The following is a 21,967-nucleotide window of genomic DNA, read 5'->3' as shown; positions in this document are numbered from 1 at the left end:
AAGAACAAATACAATTACAAAATTGAGAACGCAATTATTAAGTTAAAAATACAACATGATCATGCGCTCATTTCCACTGTAGTGGCAGAAAAACTTTTTACTCCAGAAGGAAAGAAGACAAAGCCTCGAGGCTCAACTTGAGACAGAACACCTAAAATGACTGTCTTCAGATACAATAGATAAAATTAGACTTTGTGTGTGAAGTTATTAAAGACAGACTAATATGAATAAATTTTTCTTCCTGTAAGCACCTCTAATGTCTCTATTGCTGCATTCCTGAATAGTAGCTATTAAAATGCCTAAACTACTCCAGAAATTAAAATACGTGACAAGATATATTCTTAAGTACGGAACAAATTTTTCAGAAAATTTCAAAAGACAGTCAAAGTTAGATGAATAACCTGCAAGTTATCATGTTCGTTTCCCATGCACCACAAAAATAAAAATCTGAAATGCCAGTAAATGGCCTTTGGGTCCGTGAAGGATGCTGTACTAAATACAAGGTATACCTGTCAACTAAAATATTGTGATCAGCTCAAAACCCTTGATGATGCAGCTGAGCAAATATGCACTGGCACAGGCTGCCCAGAGAAGCTGTGGATGCCCCATCCCTGGAGGTGTTCGAGGCCAGGCTGCATGGGTCTTTGAGCAACCTCGTCTGGTGGGAGGTGTCCCTGCCTATGGCGGGGGGTTGGAATTGGATGGACTTTAAGGTCCCTTCCAACCCCAACCACCCTATGACTCTATGAAAACCCTCAATTTTATTTAAGACCACTGTAAGTCAACGCAACCATCATTCTCTTCTCTGAGTTTTAATGGCACAAAAAACATACAGAAGCATACGCATTGTCCTGCTGACCCACAGGATCAGACAAACCCTATCTGAGGACCTCCATGGAAGCTGTAGGGGGACAGAGGCTTAAGAGTGATTCATCTTGGGATTAATCTATTTCCACTATTTCCACACCTGCTGAACTTCCTCAGCCTTTCCTGAGGTCTTCCATCGTGACTAACTGAGAAGTGCAACCTCTAACCACTCTTTCTGAACAAAGAAATCATAACTTCCATGTAGATATCATCCCTTTTCAAAGGCATCCTCAGCATCTAATTCTTTATATTAGCTTCTATCCAGAAAAAAAACACCAACCACCCCCTACCTGTCCTGCTGATTCGGTCTCCATTAACAATACAGAGGGTCACCAATATTCCTTCCCTCCATCAAACCAGAAAATAACGCAATTGTTCATTGGCAATCATTCTTCCCATATATGTACATCCATCCAAAAAGAGAAAAATCTCACATCACACAACATGTAGACACCATGAGAGCCCCAGCCAGCAACAGAGGAAGAGTTCCTCAGGTAAACAAAGCTCACAACAATTACCCATTTGTTCTGTTAGTTGACTCCATCTAGTGTCAAATTATCCACTAGGATTTTGTTTGTTTGTTCTTAACATTCTTTAAGTCATTTCAAGAAAAAGGCTTCTCCATCCAAAGGATAGCATTACAACACGCATTTTCTCAAGTGATTCATAACTCTGGTGAAACAAGAATCCTCTTAAGCCAAAATGCAGTGTGTCATGAAATACATGTTCTCGGGCCTACAGGACACACTGTAGGCTTTAACTTTGGCCTAGCCCCAAAGTTATCAGCAAGTGGCAATCACCAGCACGTTTCGGAAGATGAAACTGGTCTGACTGGGCCTCAGGAGATGGGCTGGACGCCAGATGGAGCCTACCTTCTGTCCACAGTCTGCTGAGAGAAGCACGAGAAATATGTGCAGTGTTTCCTTCCTCAGGCTCAGCTCCTCAAGGAAACCAGCCGGTAGTTACAAGCAAGCACAGTACAGACGAAGGACCTTCAACACTTGCTTTATCCCTGCTTAAAATTGGCCTTGTTGAAATTAAATATATTTTGCAAGACGCCTAACTTTCTGCTATACAGATTCATGGGAATGAGATGCACTTGGGAGGAGAAAGAGAATCGTCAGGTATTTTGTGAGGGATAAAAACTTGGTCTGAGCATTGCTGGGTATGCATACAGTTTTTGTCTTCCTGTTCACATGTTGTTGAAACAGTAGACTTCAAAGAAAATGTCAATGAATCCTCATAAGCACTATACATGACCTCTGGGGTAATTAGCAATCATTCAAAAGCAACAAGACTAAAATGTTCTATTCTTTATTACTGTCAGCTCTTGTCTTGATCAGCATTTTAATAAAGATGGTTCATTGCTAAGACAGTTTCATGAATCAGTCATAATTACATTCTGACACGCAGTGAATAGTAAAGCAAAACTAAATATCACTTCATCAACCTTTCTAACCTTTATGCAAGTATTAACTGTAAATAATTTTTACACAATCTTACAACAGAAAATCTGCATATTTCTTAGCTTTGTACATTCTCTACACCCTAACTGAATTTCCTGTGACCTATACCTGAAAAAAAAACCTACAATCAGGCATAATTACTTAGTCTTGCATGATATTCAGGTGTTGCCTTTCACAGATCAAATCAACTTCAAGTACAAAAGCCTACTTGCTCTATAAAAATAGTGCAGTGCTTTAAGGGGTTAATTTTTTATTTATTTTTCAGTCTTTTTCCCATATTCTTCATTACCTGCAATAACGAAACACGGGAAATTGCTACAATAGCCTTAGACACATCATGCTTGTTCCAATTTTAAATGCTGCAAAAAAAAAAAATTGAGGAACAACTTCAAAATGCCATCCAAGTATACTATACACTGTCGATGCAACTAATCATGCTTAGGTTAACTCCAGAACACAAACATTTTATTTGAACTATTTTTAAAAGGACAGAGTACAAAGCTCTAGGAAGTCAAATAGGATTTTCAAAACATCTTACACTTTTGACAAGAACACATCAAACCTTAAACTAAGAGTTCGGCAGAGATAGTATTGAGATGAAATTTATTCAGTGAAAGTTGCACAAGTTTACATTACAGCCCTCAAAACTTCACCAACTAAGAAACCTCACTATTCTTGCTACCACAAGAAACATAAGATCCATTGTACGACTTTTCAATAACTTATTTTAACATCTATCTATAAATCAGCTACCCCCTAAGAAGAAGAAAAATAGACAATTAACTTGTAAAATAATGGTGCATGAATAAGGACAGAGACTCTTAAAATGCATTGTTAGGTGAATAGTATTTCAGATATTCAGACAAAAAGTACAAGAATTCAGGAGGTACACATGTGGCAGTGTTGAGTAGGAGACAAGTAGTCTCTCCTTTTTCCAGTCAGGGAAAAGAAGAATGGCAAAAAGTAGACTTGCATGAAGTATTACACTGAGCAGCTCTCTCCGTTTCACATTGCTCAGGAAAAAAAAAAAAATTGTCCTTGCAGAGTAAGGATAAATTAAAGAAATTACTGTATAAAATTCTGTTCTGCTAAAGAACCAAACTGAGTGTAACTTTCAATCTGCTAATAAACAAGTCGTGCCGTTCTGCGAAAAACACAAAGCCAAAAGTTCCCTCTGAATTTGTAACATTATGTTTCATAAGCTAAGGGTCAAATTCACCTCAATGTGTGTACTTCATTGAAATTTTACCCTGAAGTTATTTGTCTAGATTTTTTTTTTTTTTACTGTTGTTTTTCTTTTTAACGTTTGATTTGTATTTCTTTTCCCAGTATTAGCCTTTGCTCCTGCCAGAACTGTTGGCAGGCAGGGAAAAAAAAAAGAGTAGTATTGATTTACAAAACTCAATTTCTCAGAATAAGAAAAAAATGCGATTAAAGATCTAAACAAAGGCTAAAGATGGCTTACGCTTAGCTCCGATGAGGTCTACTACCTCATTACCAACAACTGAAAACTTCTGATGCATTTTGTTTCAAGAGAATCCAAAAGTCCTTGCTGTAAAGCAGACTGGGGGGTGTAGAGTCCATTCACTCTTTCTGTATCACGACCATTATGCAAGAAGTATAAAACACTGCCTTTATGCTGCCAAACCACAATGACTCTTCTTACATCAAAGCATTTTCGCCACTAGGGTTTTTTTTCTCTGAAATTTATTCAAGCCAAGGGCAGGGAGACAACAATTCAAACACGCTAATTACACCTAATTATCTATTCCTTTTTTTTTTTTTTCCACCAGCTTCGGCCAGTGTTATTTGCTATCTGGGTTTCTCACAACCTCCTCTTGCCCTGTCCATCCAGCTCAACGGCGAAGTCTTTGAAGAAAACAGTTGTGGCTTCTTAGAATTTTAACAATATAAGGTTCAACTCAAATTAAATTATTCTATTATTAGTTTTGACACATTTATGTGTTAAATATGAAGGCCCCTTGGTTAATTTGGCAAATTCCTCACATCTCTTCATGGCTAGAATTGCTGGTAACACCCTCTCTTGTAGGAGCTTCTCCTCATGCTTTCTTTTCATGATCTAAATGAAATGTTTATTGGATTAAACTTCTTCTCTGCAGACCTCCACGGTGGCCTGTGACAAAGAGCTTAAAAGCTTTATTAATTGGCTCGGGCTTTTTTTTTTTTTGGAGGGGAGGCAGGACCTCATTTCACATTACATCACAAGCAAATAAAACTGCCACGTGTAATTAGACTAATTTACCCTGATACAGCAGGAATCAACTATTCCATATCTACGATATGCTTTGGTTTACTGATTTTAATCAAAGAGCAAACTAACCAAGCAAGAGCTTGGCAAATAACAACAATTAAAGGAAGCGAGGAGGCAGGGAGCCTAGCACCGAGCTACAATAAGAAATGTTTTATCCTTAGAAAAAGGTTCGGTCAGCATCTAAATAAACTGTCTAGATTTTGTGCGTGCACACATGTTTAAGACAGTCATGTAAAGTAAACAAACTGAACAGCTCAATATTTGCAGAACACACTAAAGCAATAGGCACGTTATAAAAATACTGTAGCAGTGAAGTGCTTTACACTAGATAATTCAAGAAACCCTCACGTTTACATTTAAAACATACAAACTCTGAAGGCTGTATGCAGAAAGGGCTGATAACTTCTAATCTGTCACCTTGCTTTCAAAATACAACATTTTGTTAGTTAAGTCTTACAAATTTGTCACACAAATTACCCATAAATGACAGCGATGTTCAGCACGAAAATACTTGCAATCATGCTATATTTTCTATTTTTATATGTTTAATTAGGTACACTTCACAAAAGATGAATGCTTCTATTACTTGCGAAGAGAGAGAGAGAGAGAGAGAACAAGAACAAATGCTCCTTCTACTTAGGAGTTTGCTTGGTTACATACTAAGAAGGGAAACAAAAGGCCTAACATCTTCAGTAATGAAAAAGTCAATTGATAGGCGAAGCCATCACAATATCAAAGGATTAATCCCAGCAATTCTGACTCAGGTGACAGTTCACAGGGGTCAGAGTGGCTGACACTGACCTCAAAAGCAGGTTTTAACTATTCAACATACTGAAAGCTGCTGGGCTATCACACCATTAGAATGGAACAAACTGACAAATCAATTTCATCAATGAGATGACTTTTTTTTCTGGGGAAATAGGCAGATCCGCCAATCAACAAATCCCTGTATTTCTAACACAGGTGGTTGGACAAAAGCTGAATGCACAATCAAAGAAATTTTATATCTACTAAATGCCTTTGTACAAAACTAACTCCTGCAAGTTTCCTAAGGGACAGTTCAAAATATTTTGAATAGGTGAAAATATTTAAAACAAGTTTCTGGAAATTTAAAATACTTTTAAATCCTTCCATTTATTGCTTTGGAAGAAACTGTATATTTTATTTAAAACTGACCAGAGTGGGTAGTAACGTCAATAAATAATCGTTAACCATATTTGAGAAAAACAGCAAACAGAACACAGCATATCAATATACTGCTTTCTGTTTAAAAGGTGCTTGCAGTGCTTACTGTTAAGAGTCACATTAACCAAACAGTTTGAAAAGAAATAATGATTTGGTCCCTAGCAGCAGCAGAAAAAAAAAGGAAAGTTCATTATAGTAAGCTTACAGTAACTTCACGTCCTACTGAAAACAGACTTCTGGTTGATTGATTCTTTATCTTTAGTTAAAGCAATATACAGGTAACCAAAGACAGATTTTTTTATATTATTATTATAAATCCGTACCTTTTAAAGGTATATGCAGGCTAATAAAGCCCCTAAAACCTCCTGATTTTGAGTTAGGACTTTGTGATATTTCAGGTCTATTACAGAAAAAAATTCTGACAAAACGCTGAAGTTACTTATTTGGTATTTTGACTTGGCTTGACATTTTAAAACTTCATGGCTCCAAGAAGTCCTTGGAAAAGCAAAAAACACTAGTGTAAGTTTTAGTTTATACACAAACTATTTGAGAAGCTTTCCTCCCTGTTTGCCTGAAGAATTAAACACTGATCCAGCCACTGAATTAGGATTCCAGGACAGTGAAGGATTAACGTAAATATTTTCATTAAATAATGTAAAAAAAAATCTTAATTAATTATCTGCAAAAGTTCAACTATTGACAAATTACTGCCAAACTAGTGAATTGTGTGCTTTCTCTTTTTTTTTTCTTTGTAAGAGAATGACTTCAGATCTTACACCAAATTGCTAGAGATGCATAGCTTTATTTGTACACTAGCTTAAAAACGTTGATAAAGTTTTCATATTTTCATATTGATTTGGACTATTAACTTGGGGAGCATTTCTGCTCTAAGCATTTGAACAAACTAACTGTGACCAATAAGTATGGTTTTCTTGTCAAGAACTGCCTTTGTGAAAAATCACTTAGGAGTTTCATGCACTTCAAAATTCTCTGTAAGAGACGCTGCAAGATTAAAAGCTCAATCAGAAGGGACTGAATCTAATTGCAATTACAGAATTAAAAGATTTTCCTTCCTAATACTTATCTCTGAAAAGCTGTATTTTTATGAAATTGCACAGACTGAAGAAGCACTCTGTTTCTGCTGCAGAAACTAAGCCCTTCTATAAAGAATATTCTGTCCTAAAATTTTAGCCATAGCAACAAACCAGTCAACTGAGAGTGTTTCCCTATTCACGAAAACTGACTGTGTTACAGGATGAAAGAACTGCTGAAAAATTAGATCTTTAGCTACATAAGATCTTAAAAAAATCAGAACACTAGGAAAAGTTTAGATTAGACAGGGAACCATCCGTCCAATTACAGACACAGGCTGTAGTATCTGCAGCTTTTACCTGGTCCTAAAAAAATATAACTTAACAATTGCACCTCCCACCACAGGCATTCAGCAGTCACTCATCCCCAGTAGTCTACCATCTATCCAGAAAGGCAACACAGACGAATTTTGCAAGATAACTATATTTTCCCTTGACCACTGTTTCTCCTTTGTGCTTATTCCACAGAAATTGGTTTATAATCATCTTTGCAAAAAACAGGGACTCAAACACAGATACTGGAATTACGTAATCTAAATAACAAAAATAAAACAACAACAACAACAGACAAACATAGGTAATTCTACATCTAAGACAAGCTGTTTCTCTATCATATAAAAATAGGGAGAGATTTTTGCTTAAGTTATCAGGTTATCTAGGAGCTATTCACTCCATTTACAAAGAATAAAAACAGCCTGAAATCTGTGCTATTTCAAGTGAAGTAGCTCTTCACAGAAACGTACTGTTGATATCTTCCAGTCATCCTGTCTTCATAAGACTATTTAAAGGAATTCAAAGCTCCTGCGTTGAATTACTTTTAGTGCAAAAGCCTTATTTTAAGATTTATGATCATAAAAGAGAACTTCTGAAAGAAGCAAAGAGCAACAAAAAATACCACGTCCAAACATCGAGCAAAAGCATGGCAGGAGGTTCTGAATCCAGAGAAAGCTAAGACAGAAGTTAGTTCAAGTGGTCAAAGCCATTTCCACAAAACAGGTTAGATTATAAGGACACTAACACAAGACGCACATGGTTTAGAATGGGGTGAAAGTACAGAAGATAACAAATCAAACGTTTGCAGCCATAGAACATAGTATTTTTCTGTTACATTCTCATGCAAAACCCTAGAAAATATCATCTTTCCATTTCCTAAAGCCACACATGTAATTCTGAACTGTAATGTAAAGGTCATTTGTTAAAATCTTACTTTAAAATGCATTCAATTTGTTTGTTTGTTTTCAATGCCTACTTCTGACGTGTTGAAGTACAAATCTACATTTTATTATTATTATACCTTGCCCCTACCCTTCTACTTTCCATCTAAGTAGAGAGGAACAGTTGTTGATAAGCCTCATCTGATCTGCTTTTCAGGCATTATGTTTTGGGAAAGAATAGTGTTATTTTGGTAATATTTACTGAACTGATGTTAAAGGTAGATATATGTAGAGCTGCACTAACACACAAAGATGTAGGGGTAAAAAAAAACAACAGCAAAAAGTAATCGGGAATTTTAGAAAGGTCCTTGTGAATAGAATATTAAGTGCAACCTCATTTCTCCCTTCATTCATTATTATGGTAATGTTCATGCATCTCTAGTCTGAGTTGTGCTACTTGTTTCTTTTCACAATATTCCATCCTCAATTGCAACTCTAAACCCATCCACCAATCGTTAGGGCTTTTGTCAGTATTCTATCCACAAAGCCCTTCCTAAAAATTACACACATATAATAATTTACACAGACATTCTGTATGTGTAAAGTGCATTTTACTTTTTTCGTCTACTAGCCACAAGGAGGAAAAAAAAGCAAGCTCCAAATAAGCATGATAGATATTCATCACATCTGACCATCAGTGAAACAAATGAGCTTTGCGTTCATCAAGGAAGAAAACTAAGATCCAACAAGGAAAAATACATAGAAGATACTGGCTAACAACATGGAAAAGAAAGATTTGCCATAGATGCTGACTGAGTATAATACGACATTTCACAAAGCAAATGCATATCAAACTACTATTGTTGAAAATGTTCTGTGATCAGGATCTATTGGTCAGCTACAGAATAAACCCTTTTTGCGAATCTGAAGTGTATAGAGTTGTTGATTTGTTTTCATGTTTCTTACTTTTCTAAAGCCATCCAGATAGGAATCACTTTCAGTGGTAACCTCCCTGACGTTATACACAGCCACTCTGAGATACAGGATTGTCAATGTCAATGACACGTTAACTTTGGAACCTGGTAACTGCTCAAATGTCAACATTCGGTAGGATTTTCAAAGATGCTTAGGCAATGAAGCAACCTCTCGATTCCAACAAGCCCCACTGAAAGTCTGAAGCACTGTTACCTTCTTCACTACTGACCACCTTAGCAGAAACATCCAACCAATGCATCTGTTCTGCAGATCCAAATTTCTTCTCACTAATCCAAACCTGACCTAAACTTCTACCTTATCTTTCTTCTTAGATATTGATATAGTTCACCTTATTCATGTGTTTATGCTGACAATGCTATTGCAAGCCTTCAGTAACATAACAATACAGTTAGAGTTTGGGAATTAAAAAGTATCTGCAACTTGCCCAGAACTTAAAGCATCAGTTCAGCATAGGCTCTTTTTAATAGCAAAACAAACACTGATCATATTATTCACATTTAAAAAGAATACTCCATTTTTTCATCTAAATGAGGCAACTCACACCTGCCACACCACAACCTGAAGACTCCGGGGAGCTTGCTTCTGAACTTCTACTTGTTGGCCATGGCACAAAGCCTCAGAAAGCCACTTACATGAGGGGAAAAAAATACACAGACACAGAAACAAGCTGATTGAAGGGTACATACACAACTGATTTCTTTACACCAGAGGAATACCAAGTTTTTATAGCATAATAAATTTAAGATGTCCACAAGTACAACACAGCATCACTGTTAACAGGAATACTATGTCATGTGGCATATACGCAGCAGATAGAGAGTCCTATCCAAACAAATTCTGCTACTTTAGTCAAAAAGTTAACTTTGTCATACTAAGTGCCCAGCTTTCAAGACATGTCAACTCTAGTAAGGAAGAGTTCCTTTTTTGCCTCACCTTCAATTATTTTCACCCTAAGTGGTTAAAGCATATACATCTTATCTGGAAACTAGTATCAAAGTAATCCTGTACAAATTGAGTTTATTGTTAACACAGAAGGCAAAATCAGAAAGCATTTAACAAGTGATTCTCCTTACCTTCAGCACAGCAATGAATGGTACAAAATTAGCTCTCTGAAGACCATTTTTATAGAGATCTGAAAGAAAGAAAATCAGTACCAGTTTTGCTACTTCGTCTTAATACCAATATCACCTTGTATTTTAGTCTGGCAAATAAAACTCTGTATTGCTAGAGAGATAAGGAACAGAAGTGGAAAAAGAAGCGATGAAATTGATTTCTGTTCTCTTGCTGTATGAAAAGTCATTACATTCTTAAGGAAGAAAGGAAGGAACATCCTGAGAAAGTCTGGAAAAGGCAGGAAGTGAAAGATGATAAATCTCTAATGATATATAACTGATTTTAGCAGAAGAAATAAGGCCCATGCCTGTTTAAAAAAAAGATATAAAAAGGATTTGTAATGCTGGGTGTAAACTGGTATAATCATAAGGCCAAAACTATGCAACTGTTAAGTTACAAGTATTTGGTAGACGGGAAAAAACAGCTTCAATTAAAAATAAGCAATTTTTACGAAGTTGGTGTCATTTTTAATCAACTTTAGTACACTTTATCCTCTAGCAATTCTACCAGGTACACACTTTTTCCAAAGCAAGGAGATCCATCTAAAGGAGGGAAAAAAAACACCTTTATGCAAAGTTGTTCAAAATACAACTGAGTACCAAAAAAAAAAAAGAATAGTATATTAGGCACATAGATCTGCACTCAGAGAAAATACAAATTAATAAAAACCAACTGCAAAGCGATGTTGTCTTATTTATCTCTACAATTTATATAAAGTTCTCTTCTCCAGAAACCATCCAACTGCCTAACATATTCATAAACTAATGACTTCTTCATTGAAAATATTACCACTTAGATTGTATGATGTGCTGCTTTATTCCATTACTATTTGGAAGCCCTATAAAAAGGCAGCATAGCAGCTACTGCTAACAGGAGAAATAACCAAGAGAATACAGACACCTGGCTACCACCACACCTGGTGGAGGTGGTAACACCTTCCACCAAAATCCCCATCCAAGACCATGCCAGGTTATTAACACCTATATTCACCATAATGCCTGAAGGCTACAACGCTAAAGCTTTCATGCTCTACTAGCAGATACCGCTGGATGGAAGTCAGATTACATGAGAAACCACCAGGATATCTACACAGAAGCATTTAGGAAAATTACCAGTGAAGGTTATTCTGTACGCTAATTATGAACCAAGTTGTATGAAGCCACATATTCTCCATAATCCTACAATCAAAACAGGTAAACATTTGTTTAAACAGCAATCAATTACATATTTACTCAGAAAAATTTGTGAACATGTACCATTACTATAAAGTGACTTCTGTTAGTTCTTCTAGTTAATAAGCCTGAGGTTTTATAGTTTTGGATTTTTGTTTGTTTTAATTATGTCTGTTTTGTTAGGATAAGGAAAAAACAGTAATTTTGGTGGTGAAAAAAAGCCATTATTCATACACTATACCTCAGTATTTCTCCCTCTTGCTCCCCTGAGGTTGGTTGAAGTTTAACATGATTAAGCATATCACAAATTGTCAACAGCTGAGTGCATCTGCTCTCTAATGGAAAAGATACTTTTTTCTCCTTTGTAACCACAAAAGGAGAACTTATGAATTCAATCTTAAACCTTGATAAAATACACTGCATTAATCTAACACTTCTCTGTGGAAGTATTTCAGACACAGACCATAAGCATGCAGGAATAGTGAGAAGGGGGAGGGAAAAGAAAAAAACACAACAGGCAGTGACCAGTGTCTGGATTGCAACATCGTTCAGTTCTGGAGACACCTTTCTTGATGTTCTCTGTTGGGTAGCTAGTAGAAGTGACTGTCTTTCAGGTTTATACGATGACTTAGCATGTATAAAAAAACAGGCACATAACAAAAATTGCCATAAATTGACGAGTTAAGAAGTGGGATGCAATAGCAAGTTGTAAGAATCACTCCTGAACTCTAAAGAGCAGTGGTTCAACAAACACATGGATGGATCCCAAGTGAATGAGGCACCATTGTCGAGTTCATCTGCGGTTCACCCAGCTATCTTAGTTCTGATTTCATCTTGTTTGCTCAAAAAAAGGAAAATAAACCAACAGGAAATTATTTCACCTTTTAGAAAAAACATTTGAGTGCTTTCTTGTCTTTTTTAAGATAAAAAATGCATTGCAACTCTTCAGTGATTCTCTTTTACCTAATTAGAGAAATTCACTGGTAGTTAATACTGTAACTCTTTAGTATTTTTTGCAAACATTTTAAATTAATCTGAAGTGTCACAGAAGTTGCATAAAAATCATGCATTATGCCAACTACTACGACTACACTACAACAAAAGTTCTCATGTGCAGAAAATTATAATTATTGCTCAGTTAAAAGCACCCTCAGCACCTCTGTTCCCAAATTCCCTCCCACCAGTTTGGAGAGAGTATAGAAGATCAGAAACTACAGAAGGGTAAGGAAAGGGGGGAGAAACGCATATTTAGAGATAAGAAAGGAATAAGACTTAGTGAAAAATATTTCTTCCTTAAGAACACAAGAAAGCGGGGGACGAATTGGAGCATCTCAGATTCTTGAAGGCTAGTGAGTTTATTAGTATTAAATAAATAATTCTTATAAAATGGTTTTGTAAGATACTGAGATTAATTGCATTTGGGTAATACTAGTAACATATTTGTTTTTACCTTCTGGTGGCCTGTTAGATGTTGCCACAACGACAACCCCATTTTGGAACAAGTTTTCAAAAAGCTGCTTCAGAATCATGGCATCAGCAATGTCAGTGACCTGTAGAAGACAACACATTTGTTTTATCTTGCTTTCAGCTTCTGCTGCAATAGATCTGCAAGTGGCTTTATAGCTAGGAAAAATGCTTGTTAGCGAAAGCCATGAAGAAAGATTCTAATTATTGCTTGGTGAGAAAAAATAAAAGGGATAATTAATAAGCAGTGAATGTACCACAGTCTTTCAAAACTTGCCCGCTCTTTATTATAGAACTCCACCATATCTTTACCAATTGCTAAATGATTCCATGTTAACTTCTATTATAAAAACTACAGGTGGGAGACACAGAAAACAGATCTAAACATTTAAGAGGCCTAATTAATTGGAAACCACATGAAAAAAACAGAAGACAGAAAGGAAATACACACCGGCTGTTTTACATTTCTATTACCTTTGAGGCAAAGGTTTGCAGAGGTGAATTTAAATGGTCATGGGACTTCAGAAATAAAGACAAGTAGCCAACTATACATAATCAGCTGCTGTTGAAAATAGAATGATATGACATAGATACTATTGTGTGATTGTTGCAAAAAACAATTCAACAGATGGCCCATCACAAAAATAAGCAATTTCATTGTTCTTTTTAAGTGCCTTCTATTACTGTCCATGAATAATCAAAAGGCACGGCAGTCACTTCCAGCACAGTCAGCCTCTTCTAACCTTCAGGCACAAAACACTAACAAAAAATAAAAAGGGGTGGGACAAACGATACTGAAATAAAGAGGCTGAACAATAAGCAATAAAGTAAAATTTCTTTAAATATCTAAGTTTAGCTTAACTAACTTGCTTTACAGTACCAAGAAATAAAAGGAAAGCAAACCAGAAAGCACTCTGTACAAATAAAAATTAATAAATTTGTCTGAATGGAAGAAAAGCATTGTTACAAGAACAATTCATATTTTGCAGGAATTCACCAGCTAAGATCAGTGGTCCTAATAAGTAAATCACCTTTACTATCATTAAACTCTTGTTTCTCTTGCATTCTCCTTGATTATTATATAGACACTTGTTGCATTTTGGCTTACCAAAGACCCCAGTTCTGAGGAAATGAAAAAGTGGTGGCATCCTGAGAGTTAGATGCATTCATGACACAACAGATTGATGGACTGCTATTTTTTGCCAGTTTAGATGTGTATGTTGTGATGGTAATGCAAGCTATGGAAAGACTCCAACCACTTTAATATTTTTTTTATTCTGATCCCCTCTTCCCCCATTTCTAAAAGACCTTTCTAAGTAGCAAAATAAAGTAATTTTACATTAGACAGAGGAAAACACAGGTTACATTTCTCACAGCTAGACTGGAAGCGATGAAGTTCCTACTGAACCGTAAGTAAATACCAGTTTCATTCTCCCAAAGATGTCTTCTATTTTGTTCTATAAAATACATTAATATGGATTTTCTTTCTTTTTTAAAAACAAACTGTTTTATGTGATCAGTAACACACTCCAGATTTATGCACCTCTGATCACTAAACTCTAAAGAGCACAATGATTCACTATTGTACTATATGTCTGATATAGGTGCTTATGCACCCTCCTAGTGCTGGTATATTTCTTCTGGATACTAAAGTTTAGGAACTTTCCAGGTTGTATTTAAGAATACTGCATACAAGAAATCAATATGTATGTGCATTTTAGGGATAACTGAATTTCTTGGCTATTAGGTTTGCTTCATGATACAAGTTTTTAAATCCATGATTTTGTCGTGGCTTTTTTTAATTTCTATTTTTATTTTTTTAAAATCTTGTGTTAAAAAAACTAAGACACTACCTTCAGGAAACAAAGGCTGAAACAATGTTAGCGCTTGAATGAAAGAAAACAATGAATAAAATTCTCTTATTAATGCGAACTGCTATTTGATGCTCAATTCTGATGTTTTCACTGCATTACAAATAAAAAAATTAACTCCTGAAATGTCTGTCAAAAGGCAAGAGCCATTTGAAGAACTGGAATGCAAATTTAAGCTCTCTTGACCTAACAGAGCTTTGGGAAGAGAAGAATTCTACCAGATAAAGCAACTAGAAGACAGTAACTAAAGCACTGTCATTTCTCATATCTTTTACTATATCCAGAATTCATTACAGGAAGGAACAAAAGCAAAGGCTACAAATTACCAGTAGGGAGAGCCTGCTAATGGAGAGAATAGATATATTTCATTAGCATTTAAGAGAAAAGATTTTTATGACCTAGTGCAGCTTTTCACTACAGCTCACATCAAGAAAAAAAACATATAAAAACACATCAGTAATAGTTAATTTACATGTATAAGTGCCTGAGACTCAGTCATCCACTGATTGGTACAGTTCCATGTAATGAATGACAAACACAAGCACGTATTATCAGTAATTAGTATTAGCACAAAAATAAGAGCCTAGTTTTTATTAGAGGCTTTTAATAGCATGTAGGTTAGTAAAAACTCCCTAAATTGTAGTTTGGTTAAAGTCTAAGTGGTACTGATGGTACATACTGTATCATCATTCAGCATACCAAGAAGTGCAGATTCTGTTTTCATTACCAATACCAACTACCATAGCTTACAGTTGCATGGCAAAATTAGAGCTTCTAATTACCTGTGTAGAGTTATTTGATCACTAAACAATGACTACTCTCATTATATTAGCCAACCTCTATGTTCTGAAACATGAAAATTATAATTACAAATGGGTTAATTTAATTCTGTTGTTTTAAATAAGCACACATTTTTAGAATAGTTCAAGACTTCTGTGGTTTTTTAAAAAAAAAGGACTAACATTTATAGTACACGGTGTGACAAAGATCAATAACAAGAAGCAATGTTTTAACCTGAGAGCATGCACCTCAGGTAAATGCTGATACAACAACAGCTTCGGCATAGACAAGCTCATAAGCTTCATGTCATCTCTAATGTGCTGGCTATCACACAGTATTTGCAAAAAGTAACATTTTAGGACTTCTTTTTTTGTTAAATACAACGATTTTGGAACACCTCATGGCATCCTAAAATATTTGTATAAGTCATTTTGTCAAACAACTCTCCATTTGTTTGAGGTTTCTCTAGGCAACGACTCACTTCAGCGTACTTCTGTTTTCTTTAGCCCACTGTCAAAGAGGAATTTGAAACCTCAGCAGTACTTTTTTTTTTGTCTTTTGAACTTCTACATTTGGTTTCATCTGAAATATGAGCACTAACATTACTTTTTGCTGTCACTGTTACAGAATCACTTGTCTGTGTCTGATCTTTACGTAAATACAGCTTATGCTCCTTTTTCTTCCAACAGGTATTTGAAAGAAACCTGATGTGTTCCAGCAAATCTCAATAGCGTTCCTGATATTTCCTCAAAGCACAAGTGTTTTGTCAAGGAATTTACAGACTCAACTTGACTTCCCACCTATCAAAATAGACAGTAGCTTTGTCTGCAAGTCAGAACAGCGTATGATCGGACCTTTCAGCTCTTTCCAGTTTTATTTTAATCTAGCAATTCTTCAAATATAAATAAATTTGTTGTAGTGAAATCGGGCCGTTAGTTTCACTGGGAAAATCAACTGAAAATCAAATAAAGTCCTGAGTTGGATTATCAGTGTTAGGTTTGTCACTCTGAACTGCTCTTCCAGCTACTTTGAGTATTTAAGCAGAAGGTTTCTTATTCCAAATTCAGTGCCTTCCACAAACTCTCTGAAAACTGGGCCTCCTCCTTTTCAGCAGGCCAAGCCTTCCTAGCATTTCATGCTACAGAAGGTCAGCCAAAAAAAAAAACCAGCTACTCAGAAATCTGTGAATGTAGACCATTGGTACATCAAGAACAAATACTTTCATTAAAAATCACGTAAGAATGCAGAGTCTTGGAAATACATTTCGATGCGTATTTCTTAACGCTTATTTTCCCAACTGTGACCCACCAACAGAAGTATTCTATACAAGGTGATTTTTACAACTAAAGTGGTTGCTGTACCTCAAGCAAGTCAGCAGGGGGAGCAGGCAATCAATCTGGACACTAGAATTACCAGAGTCTCTTTAAAATGTGTTACGGATGACAGACTATATGCAAACACAGCAACATCAGTATATGAAAGCAGTGGATATTTATACAGAAAATCACATATTTACACTAATAAACTGTACTACTGTTAGCAAAGATGCCTCTATGAACCATTCAAACATTTTTTGTCACGACAGTAAATCTCTTCCTGTCCCACTCCAAACCTTCCCATTTCTTTATGGTGTTAATACAACTGTCTGCGTATTTTGACTTTGTACTGTGAGCTTTGGAAGCCCAGCATTCCTATTTACTAGCTAAAACACATCTTAAGTGATCAAACAGCAGCCAGCGTTTGAAATCAGAAAAAAAGCACTGTATTCAAAGCTGAAGAAAACCTGCACCATCAAAAGTCAAACTGTGCTCTGTTCAATCCATGAATGAGTTCACATGTTGTTCACAAATGCAAGCACACAACTAGAATACACACAAAGGTTGTTGACAAGTGATAGAAAAAAAAGTACAAACCACTCCATTATTAAAGAAATTTTAAGACTTGTACAGCTCCATTTTTTTCAGATGACAGAAAAACAGATTGACATTAAAACAAACAGAAGACAAAGATAATGATCTTGTCTGTGAATAAAACAGCTTGAAAAGACCAGTCTTTTACAAGAGGAAAGAAAGGCATGTTTAATAGACATATACCTGCCTCCTACTTGAACTGGTAGCACCAGATATCACATATAGTGACTGGTACAGGCAGACATACCTCCACATATGTCCAACTGTATGTACGCCTACACAGCATTCACAATTGCCTTTTTTTTTTTTATTATGAGAAACCCATGAGAACTGCAGTTAGAATTTACTTATTCTTAAACTTTGTTGTTACAAGTTTTACTCTAAACAAGCAAAGCCAAAAGCAAAGATCAAAACCAATCCACAATCTGCAGCTTTTGGTTTTTGGTCAATAAATTCTGGCATAATGATTTGAATTGGTTCTGAGAAAGTCAACTTATTTTAGAGAAAGTATTCTGACAAAATACATTTGATGCTCATAATTGAGAAGTGGATCAGGAAAACATTCTTTTAACACACTGAAACACTGCAAAATATAACTCAAATACAACTTTTTATTAAACATTTTCAAACGAAATTGCAATGACCCCACACATTCTGAAACCACAGGTCAAAGGATTATCCTTTGCTGCAAAATGCAGAAGTAACTTAAAACCAAAAACACCTACTACTTAACAACCTGAAAAAAAATCCCCTTCATGGGAGCTGATCATAAACTAGTTATCTTCTTTTGTGCGTAGGCTATAAATAGTAGCTAGGAGATCAAAATTGCTCTATCCATTTCAGTTATATGCTAATTTAAGAGCATAATGCAGAAAATTTACAGTCAATAGATGATTCTTCTACTAGTGATGATTTGAGAAACGACACAGATCTGTTCTCCTCTTCCCCTGCAGTTTCTCTTGGAATTCAAAATCTCAGCTAATCAAGCTGCTTAGTATACCTCCTGCTCTCAGAAGAAAAAAAAATAAAGCAACTCTATGATTAAATTTGTGACGTCCTTAAAACAAAATTCGCAAGCCACGTAAAACAAATGAATCAACCAAGCTAGTTTGGGCAAAGACCATTTTATCACTTCATTTTTAGTTTTCACATTTAATTCAACAGAAGTTTCCTAAAACGTATATCACACTGATAAAATTTGACACTGACACTCCAAAGTCTCCAGTAACTCTACGAAGAATTTAGATTGAAATTAATATGTTATTTCCATGTCCTTAATTGCAGTGAGACCATTTTGTTCCTCTATATGAACCACAGTAAAGACTGACCAGGCATGCCAACCATGTATGAGGTGACTACTGTCCTGGCACTGTACAGACTCATTTTAAGATGACAACTCCTGTCCTGAAGCACTTATAAGCCTAAACATTAATTATTACCCACTAGTGTGAGCAGTAACTACAGAGGTAACTTGTATATTCTATCCTAGAAAAAGAAAAAATTAACACCATCTTCAGAACCGTGAAATCACTTCTGCTCTTGAACTTCCATAGTTCACTTCTGGCCAGTAATTCAAATACTATACAAGTAGTAACAAATATCATATTTTTAAGATTAATAGTAATGTCATGAAGTTTCCCTTAAAAGCCAAGGAGTAACCTCTGATTTCTTACCTGAAATTCATCAAAACATAAGAGAGAAGCCTCTTCGCTTATTTCCTCTGCTACTGGTGCAATAGGGTCATATGATTTGGCCATAAGTCCTGGCTTTCTTTTTGGCAAGCTCTGCTTAAGGCGATGTATTCCTGAGTTGATAAGACGTAAGAGAATAAATATTTCTCATACTTTTGTAAAATATGGAAAACAAAGTTATTTAACTATCTAATAAAAAGCAACCCAATGCGGTTAAAAGAAAAAAACTTCAAATTTCTTCTAACTTCAAGAGGGCAAAACCATTGTTTTCAACCACATCCAGGCAACTACTAAAATCACAGAGATTGTGATTTCTATATTCTTGCTAAGAAACATGAAAAATAAAAATCATAGAACCCCTGAATACTAATATCAAACGCCTATAGCTTATTCTTAAAACTGATATAAATTACAGTTTATTTTGCTCCAGTTCATGACCTTAGCTTCAGTTTCACTTCATAATTTGGCATTTTCTGGCCTAATCATCTTGTGAGTATAAAAAAAATCCTTTCAGTGTTTACAAATGAGTGGCAGAGCTCTGTGCATCGCATGCTCTGGAGGTATACTTAGAATGCATTTAGTTAAAAAAACTCAAAGTTAATGCAGTTATATTTTACAATGTAAACTAGATGATGCTGATATAAAGTTATTACTTACATACTTTAATGCCATAGATTGCATTCCATCAGCCTACAAAAAACATTTGGCAAACTAAAGTCAAAGTAAGAAGCCAGCTTTGTTAAAATTTAATGAAGTAGAGCACTAGTGACAAGAAACAGAAAATCTCAACAGTGCCCCAATGGTGATAAAAAAACAAGGGCAGTAAAAGGGGCAGAAGTTGTTTATGCCAATGAAAGCCTTCCAAGAAAAAGGCAGCTGTCACAATACTTGTAAATTGTAGCATTATTCACTAACAATTTCACAGTATTCATCTTCACTGATTTAGTTGTCTCTGAATCATGATCCATCACAGAAAAAAACTATGATGTAGCATTTACACTTATCTGTCCTCTTGAGTGACAGCATCCCATTACTTTGTTTTATCATTCATTTTCAGCAGCTGCCTTCCTCAGACTGCATGTAAGCTAACCAGTAACTGAAGAATATCTAGCTAAGGATTTAATCCTAAACATACATGCAATTTTCTATACAATCTGGTGTACAAAACATTTGAGAAGATACTTGAGAAATAGTATGCAATTAATATCTACTCCAGTATGGCAAACACTGCTAAAATCCTCTAGTTTATTTCTTTTTTTCTTAGAAACTTAAATAAAATTACATTGTATACTACACATCCGAAGATGAGACAGGCTTTTTCATAGTTACCATAGTTCATAAAATTGTTGTAAATACCAGTATCTGCACTTACTCTGGTGCACATCTAGCATGAAGCCATGAAAATGGACTCTCTTTTTCCTTTCTACTTCTAAATGAGAATAGAACATGTCCATCACCATTGTCTTCCCTGTACCTTCAAATAAAAAAAAAAACCACACCCAACGGGTAGTTAATTTAAGAACAGTATGTACTGATTACAATAATGATTGTTCATTAGCTTTGAACTAATGAAACTATACTCTTCCACAAAATAAGTACAAAGCCAGACTGTTGGGGAAGAAAGGTTTTATTTCATGTTCAAAAACACAAAAATACTGCTTTGTTACTGTTCCATTTTGATCTATACAACGTTGACTGAAAGGTTGCACAAATGGCTCCATAGGCATCCAGAAAACAACATTTTCACTTGAAAAGCTTTTTCACTCTACATTGTTGTAATTAGAACGTACACGTTCTCTCCCTGATCCACTCCCCCCCAAGTTGCTTTTCAAATTCTTAAATTGCATTCTTAAATATTAGTGAGTAGGTAACACTGAAAAAATGTATACAAGGTGGTGTAGGCTAATTAAACAGCTTCCGATCTTCTAAGGTGTAATTGGGTTAATTAACATCATATTCTGGAAGAAAAATAATCTTGGAAAAATAATTAAAGTAATAATGCTACATAATTTTCAACTTTTTAGATCCTTCAGAATTTGGATGAACACACATTTAGATAAAATTCCATTGGAATTGATGCAGCTGAAACTTACCAACATCTCCATAGACATAAAGACCTTTTGGAGGTTTGTTTTTTGCAAAGAGCTGCAAATCAAGAAAAGAAGAATAAATACAAACATGGTGCACAATGAAAGCAAGCACATAACTGTGATAAAGTAATCAAGTAGCTACATTTAACTACCTGAGTAGGAATAGCCAGCAAAGTATAACCTTGAATAAATTATTAGCTCAGAATTGGTAAGCAATCTAATGTTATATTTCTGTGAATTTTGTTAAAAAAAGGCAAATACACACGCTATTGGTTTTTTTTTACATCATTGTGAAAATATCTCCATCCCGAGTCCATTTTTTTAGTAACTAGAACACACAGAAAAATGATTAAATGTTTCCCAATACTTCATGATCAAAATAAACCTTCTTCCCTCAAACAAGCTCAGAAAAAAGGATATAAAATAAAGCACTACCACAGGAATTGCAGATGTATGTTGTATATACCAGCTTTACTTAAGATATAAACATTTAGAATTTAGAAAATCAACATGACAAAGACAGAAAATATTCTAGGTCCCCTTTCTCTCTACTTTGAATCTTAAATGCAGAATTATCTGTTCTAAACATGATTTAAACCAATGGATACACAGTTAAAATATATCATTTTAAATTGGCATTTATACACACACAAATTAAAGGTTGTGTTCAAATTACGCATTTTAATAAACATTTTCTCAACTGAGTTTTATCTTAATTAGTACTGGTTAAGAAGTTTTAACCTCTTAACATTACTCCGGACATATGTTATGACAGCTGATTATTTATTCTGTTTTACTATATACGTATTTTTATGGAAATATCTGCAATAGACTCAATACTCCAA

General features: G+C 35.2%; 1 protein-coding gene across 2 annotated transcripts in view; it reads right to left on the bottom strand.

The window, feature by feature from the left end:
- Positions 1-21,967, bottom strand: part of AFG1L (AFG1 like ATPase) — a 68,916-nt gene that overhangs the window by 32,212 nt on the left and 14,737 nt on the right. Inside the window, exons 3-7 of one of the 2 annotated variants that reach the window (XM_035564859.2) lie at positions 21,126-21,177; positions 20,405-20,506; positions 19,015-19,145; positions 12,767-12,866; positions 10,105-10,163 (exon numbers count right to left, since the gene is read on the bottom strand). In XM_035564859.2, the coding sequence (XP_035420752.1) occupies positions 10,105-10,163; positions 12,767-12,866; positions 19,015-19,145; positions 20,405-20,506; positions 21,126-21,177 (444 nt within the window). The remainder of the gene's footprint in view (positions 1-10,104; positions 10,164-12,766; positions 12,867-19,014; positions 19,146-20,404; positions 20,507-21,125; positions 21,178-21,967) is intronic. The other variant, XM_035564861.2, reaches the window with a different exon arrangement.

Source organism: Cygnus atratus, chromosome 3 (genome assembly GCF_013377495.2).
Source record: "Cygnus atratus isolate AKBS03 ecotype Queensland, Australia chromosome 3, CAtr_DNAZoo_HiC_assembly, whole genome shotgun sequence".
Lineage (NCBI taxonomy): Eukaryota > Metazoa > Chordata > Aves > Anseriformes > Anatidae > Cygnus > Cygnus atratus.
The sequence above is the reverse complement of the archived record's forward strand: the minus strand, read 5'-3'. Positions and strand labels throughout refer to the sequence as shown.